Source organism: Lepidochelys olivacea, assembly GCF_965140295.1.
Source record: "Lepidochelys olivacea isolate rLepOli2 genome assembly, chromosome: 14".
Classification (NCBI taxonomy): Eukaryota; Metazoa; Chordata; order Testudines; family Cheloniidae; genus Lepidochelys; species Lepidochelys olivacea.
The window spans coordinates 39,403,522-39,410,029 of NC_140424.1; the positions used below are offsets into that span (position 1 = coordinate 39,403,522).

General features: G+C 58.0%; 1 protein-coding gene across 1 annotated transcript; it reads right to left on the reverse strand.

Annotated features, from left to right (window-relative positions):
- Window positions 1-664: 664 nt before the first annotated feature.
- Window positions 665-5,929, reverse strand: LOC311530998 (uncharacterized protein; the record flags this gene model as incomplete). Its single annotated transcript, XM_084648060.1, has 4 exons — window positions 665-760; window positions 1,652-1,804; window positions 2,518-2,562; window positions 5,915-5,929. 4 exons carry the CDS (start codon window positions 5,927-5,929, stop codon window positions 665-667), a joined length of 309 nt encoding a protein of 102 aa, XP_084504186.1.
- Window positions 5,930-6,508: the final 579 nt, after the last annotated feature.

Here is a 6,508-nt window from a genome sequence, read left to right on the forward strand (position 1 = left end):
CCCCAAGAAACCCATTTTGCCCAAAGAAGTCAATGGCTCTTACCTCCAAGAGGGAGTGGGCTCTTCCCTCTCAGCCTCTTTGAGAACTACCACTGCTTGGCTTCCTAGGACAAGGGACCTGTCCCCACAGCTCCCTGAGGTGCTTCAGCTTCTGACTGCACCCATCTGGGAGGCTATCACACATGCCAGGGCCTAGAAGACATGCGGGGAGGAGGCTCCTCTTCATGTCAGACTCTGAGAGCCCAGAGAAGGGCCAAAGGAAGAATAAAGGGCAGGAGATGAAGCTAGCCCAGAGCCTCTGTCCCATCCTCACCTCCTCAAATGTGGAGCTTCCTGAGCTTCAGTTGGGCAGACAGTCTGTAGCCCTGACACAAAGGTCCTTTTGCACCATATGGGGAAGGCAGATCTCTGCCTGGGAGCACGGGAAATGGGATGGGGGTGAGATCAAGGAAAGAGGGGAGGGATATGGGTGTGAGGGAAAGAGCTCCTACCCCAGATGAAGGAATTCGGGGGGCCGCGGAAAGGACACAGCTCCACAGAGAGGGGAGAGAGTGCCAGGGGCCTCCATTTCCGCTTCCACTCGCCCCCCATTTATAGTGAGACACAGCAGTACCTGCAGCAGGGAGTGGGACTTGCTGAACAGGGAGGGGAACCTTGAAGAGCATCAGATGAGCCACAGCCCTTGCAGCGCCTCGGGCATCTGGCGCAAGTGCCGAATCATGTGAAGCTGGCCCATGACCTTGGCTGTGACATCCTCATGCTGCAGGGGAACGAGAACATGTCAGAGACTGAGACACTCCCCAGGAATCAGGGAGGATGAAGGGCACCTGGAACCAGCACCATCATTTCCACCCAGCAGCTGCTCATGTCTGAGTGGTGGATTCACCCTCCTGACCCCCAGGATGGAGGCTTGCTGTCCTCTCTAGTGACCTCCAGTGCCAACCCCCCTCCTTGTAGGGTGAGCTCCTGCCACTTCCCCATCAGTGCCCCTGACAGCTGTTCCACCTCCAACCCACCTGGGGACACCGCTCAAGTTCGGAGAACCCTCTCCTCCACCCCCACCTCCATCCCCACCCAGGTAGGGCAGGGAGGGGGCTCTAGAAGGGTGGCGGGGGGAGGGAGGGATTCTGGCAGCAGTGAAGTGGGATGGGGAGAGCTTGAGACCTTTCCCCAAGACACCCCAGTGACAAAAGCTGAAACCACAGGATGGCAGCCCTGGGGAACGGGACAAGTCAGCAGCCCCTGACGACTGAATCCTCCCAATATCTCAAGAGTGGGTCCAGCCCTACCAGCAGCAAAACCAGCTTCCCACACCCGTGTGCCTCAGTCAGTCACCATCACCAGTCAGTCCTTGGCCTCCCAGGCTGCCAGGGATGGGAGCAACTCTCGATGGTGGCTTGGGTGACATGGACACTAGGCCATGGGGAAATGGGTGCAGCTCTGTGGGGCAGGAAAGGTTCCCAGAGGGCACTTAGGGGACTCAACTGTCCTTCCCAGGAGTGATAGCAGAGCAACACATCCTAAGAACAGAAGTCCATGAAGGCCAGAAGTCCTTACTAGGCTCCTTGCTACCAGGCCAGCGAATGGCGAGAGGATGGGAAGGAGGCCCTGGGCCCCACCCCAAGCTTCTGAGTCGATTGCAGCTGCTTACTGTGTCCCCCATCAGTTGCTGGGCTTCCCCCAGGAGGGAGTAGACCAGCACCAGCCCAGCCTGGCTGACACGCAGCAGGGGGTTGTGGATGGCCAGCAATGCTGTCTGTACGAAGGATCTTCTCTGCCCGACGGAGAAGAATTTTCCAAAGACCTAAAACCAAGAGGACATGAGGCTCAAGTAGATTGCCCAGAGCCAGCCTCCAAGTCCTTGCGGTTAAAATGGCGTCTAGTGCCCCAAAGGGCGGGGAAGAGAGCTGCTGTGGCCAAGGCAGTTCATTCCCCAGGAGGCTTTCAGGGTCCCAGGGCTCAGGGAAGCCCCTTTATTAAAAGGTGGCAGATGCTGAGGGACCAAAGCCTCCAGTGGCTCTTTCGGGAAGGCAATTTATGGCAGGGGCCAGGATAGGCTGGAAATGGATCTCTAATGTGTGTGAGCAGGCCTACTCTGCTGTGCAGGGCACAGAGACGACAGGGGACCCTGTCTTGCTTCCAGCAGAGAGATCTCCTGCACCTCAGTGGCTAGAGGAGTGTGCGTGTGTTGTTACGGGGGGAGGGGGTTGGAGCTGACAGACCAAAGGTCTCTTCCCCGCAGCTTAGTGATTTCTCTCCTCGCTGGGAATGGCCTCTGCAGCTCCTTGGTTTCTTCAAGGGGAATCCAACCTGCAGCCTGACAAGGACAAGGAGACTCCTGGCTCAGTCCCAGTGTGGGACCTTTAGCACCAGCGTGTCCCACTGGTTGCTGGATGAGGAACTCTGAGCTGGAAATAAGGAGCAGGATCTTTTCCTGTCTCCAGGAGGCATCCACTGCAGGGAACCCAGCCAGCCCCACTCCCTGAGCTGTGTCATGCCCTGGCACAGTGCCCTTACCTCCCCCACTCTGGCTGTGTTCTTGTAGCCCAAGAGCCGGCTGTCCTGGTGCCAGTCATAGCACCAGAGATCTTCCGCCTCATGTATGGTCAGGCCTGGAAGAGAGAGAGAGAGAGAGAGAGAGAGAGACTTTTCTCCTCATTCTGGTTGCAGTTTCTGTGTCCTTCCAATCCCATTGGTGGCTGCACAGTGGAGTGGAGAAGAACAGAGGCAGAGAGAGACTTGTCCTCCGGCTGGGGTCAGTCTGAGAGAAATGGTCTGGGGTCCCATTATCCACCTGTGGTCACTCTCAGTCCCCTATTGGGTTCCGTGTCCCAGCTGGGTTCCTTACCCCTCTGTCGGAGCAGCAGTTGGTAGAGCCGGTAAGTCCCCTCCCTGGCCTGCCGGCTGATGTCCTTGTCTGGATCGCTGACCAATAGAGCCAGCTGGGCCACATGGTGACCCATCTGAGGGAACTCGGCTGAGATCTAATGGAAGGGAGAGCAGAGGGGACTCCATCAGCATTTTCCTCTCAGCTCCCTGTCCCCTCTGGGCCAGAGGGCTCCTTCCTCTTAGCCCCTCTGCAGGAGATGCTGAGGAGAGGAGCTTGAGATCGACCCTTCATTTGCTCTGCTGCCAAGGGAGCCTGGAGCTGCTTTGGGATGCCAAGCAGGGGCTGGAGCATGGTCCCCTTAATGGCCCAGGGAAAACACTGAACCAGGACAAGAAGAACTTGACATAAGCCTAGCTCAGTCCTGCTCTGACTCTGCCTCCCCATGAAGAACCCTCCTAACCCACAGCCCCGGCAGCAGCAGCAGATCCTGCAGCCCGCTGGAGCCAGCCCGCCTCCGCCGGGAGCCAGCAAGCTGGGCTTGGAGCTCACTTACGTCAAACTCAGGGAGGGTGACTGTGTATCTCAGCAGGGCTGTGCTGCTCCTGATAGCCCTGGCTCGCTCCTGCGACACCCTGGACACGACCCAGAGGTTGACATGCTGTGGGGAAAGGAGGCAGGTCAGACTCAATGGCCAGCTGCTCCTGCTTTGCAAATGAGCCCCATGCCCCCAGCCCCAGGGGCCTGAGACATTCTGCGCAGGGGGAAATAGCTGAGTCATTGATGGCAGAGCTTTGGAAGGGGATTCTTTCCCCCAGGACGCAGCTTGTACCCTTCAGGTCACAACTTGTCAGCGTCTCTCTAGATTGGGACAATGTTCGGGGTCGGGGCTGGTCCCATCCTCCCAGAGCTCCTGATTCCTGAACAGTTCACCAGAAAGAAGACTGAACCCTCGGCCCTTCCCTGCTACGCAAATCCTTGGGGGGATGTAGGGAGTGACTGAGAGCACAATCCCCCCAGGAATTTCAGAGCACATCAGAGGGAAGGGCTGATTCCCTGGGCTCCCCCTCTTTCTCTAGGAAGGAGCATGTGCCTCTTCTCTGAGAACCATCTCCCGAATCTGATGGGCTCTGTGTGTTGAAGGGGTGGGGGAAGGGTGGGTTTTCAGACTCTCACTCCCCAAGACAGCCAGGAGCCCTGTGCTTAGTGCTCAGCAGAACCAGGCAGAGCTCTGGCTTGGAGCCCCAGCTCCTTCCTCTGTCCCTCAAGAGGGAAGGACCTGACACTACATTGCATTGACCTCCCCAACCAAGGACGGCCCACTGGGGACCCAGCTAGGAGGACAGAATAGAAAATGCATCTTCCAGTCTCTCCTTACCAGTCTCCCAAAGAGTTCAGGTGAAATGGGGCTCACCTCCAAGATGAAGTGGAGCCTGTCTGTGTCTGGGGACTCTGCCAGCAGGTTCCCCAGCATGGCATCCAGGACCTCTGGGATGACTTTGTGCAGAGCCTGCAAAGCATGGGTCAGAGTTAGGGAACCGGGGCCTACACCTGCCACAGGATGGGAAGAGGGGGTCTCTGGGAAGCACTGGGGAGACTCCCAAACACATCTCCCGGCCTCTCTCCTTCACATCCCACTGCAGGCAATTCGCAAGAATTGATGACCCCTGGACCTTTAATCCATGAGCTTAGCAGGTCTCTGCAGAGGGCCTTGTAGGCAGAAGAGTATGAAACAGCCAAGTTGCTATGGATGGAAGCTGGGCTTCTGGGCAAAACACAGCTTATGAAAGAAAGAAAGAAAGAAAGAAAGAAAGAAAGAAAGAAAGAAAGAAAGAAAGAAAGAAAGAAAGAAAGAAAGCAATCCCCCAGGGAGGGGTAATCTCTTCCCTGCTGGAGGGAAGGATCCAACCCTGCAGCTTGTTCCATCTCCGCTACCCCAACCCTAAAGCTGGAGCTCCAGCGAATCAAGGGAGCAGGGACCAAGGACTACTCTGGAAGAGGAAGAGGATGGAGGAGGAGGAGGTACCTGGATGCCGGTGGTGTCCTTCTCCGTGCCCAGGGTGAAGACGGAGTGAAGGGCAGCTCGCAAGAGGTGGGTCTCTAGGGCTGGCTCCAGGGCAGGTTTCATGGTGCTGGCAAGAGAGAGGAGCTGGTATTAGACTGTGCAGTACGGGGGTGGGACTGTCGCCAACATGGACACCAAGCCACAGGGATAGAGGCACAGGCTGGCGAGAATGGAAACTGAGGCACTTAGCTAGGGAATGACAAGGCCAAGGCGTCCCAGACAGACAGTGGCAGGACAGGAATAGCTCCTGTTCACTGGAGCCTGCTGCCCCTCCTGTATCTGAGCCCGGGAGTGAGCCCCTCCCCAAGGCCCCTGTCATGTGATGGGAGTGAAAAGAAGAGCCCCGCCAGGAGAAAGTGAATCTTCCCACCCCACCATCTCTGCCAGAGGCGCCACTCTTGGGAGGTGACTTGGGAGGGGCAGTGACGGTGACTCCCAGCCTTGGGTCTGATCAGCAGTGGGGTTAGGGGAGTCGGCGGGGTGAGGGGGTGGGGCTGTCTCGGTACCAGAGGTAGCCCACTGCAGCCAGGGAGTGGGCGAGGACGGCGCTGGGTGACGAGTCATCGGGAAGCTGCTCGATGAGCTCCTGTGAGACGCGAAAGAGACAAAGGAGCGTGTAAGATTCAGGCCCGACTGACACCTCCCAGTGAGGAGATGACACAGCCAGTGCCCCACATGGCCAGCAGGATCCCCCACCACCTCCCGCTCCCCCGATTCCTTCCTGCCCATCCGACTTGTCCCCCTTACCGGATTCCTGCCCAGCTCACTCCCAATCCCCTTCTCTCCTCCTCCCTGTCAAAAATGCCCCCATTCAGCCCCATCCCGATGACCGAGCTGGGACCATGTGATTCCTTGGCCCCCACTGTCAGCTGCCCTCCAGCCACACAATTCCCCCCCTGCCCACTACTGACCAATCTCACAATTTCTCCCTTCTTTTCTCCCAAGTCTTCAGCCCCAGCAATCCTTGTCCTCTGCTGCCCCCTCCAACACCACCCAGCCCCCACCCATTAGCCCGGCCATACCCCTGCCAATCCCATGTCTCCCTCCTCCCTCCAGCTGCCGTATGGCGTGTCTCACTCACCACGATCCTCTTCACCACAGCCGCCTTGCAGCAGCGCGGCTCCAGCGTGTCCTCCCCTCTCTCACGTGCAGCCAGACATGCGGGGTAGATGGCCTGAAGGAACAGGAGCTGCTGCCCCTCATCCTGGACCCACCGGGAGTGGGGGATAGCGAGAGAGAACCTGTTAGCTAGGGACCTTCCTGCCCCACCCAAACCAGCTCCAGGGCTCAGGCCTCAATGGGGGATTGTGGGAACCTGCCTATTGTCCAAATCCCCCACCACTCCTACACAAGCAGGATCAGGAACTGGGACAGTGCCTGTGGGGGGAGACGACCTGGGCTGTTGTGGGACAAACACCCCCATCTTGGGGGTCCCACATCATGGGTGTAAAAGGGCCCCATTAGGGGTGGTGGATCAGGAGGCACAAGACCCTGGGCAGGGGGTGGGGATGCTGGGAAGGGACAGGGCAATCTTGGTTCCAGCCCAGGTGGGGAACATTTGTACCTTATCTCTGCACTGGAGCTGCTCTCGGATGACTTTGAGAGCAGCTTCATCT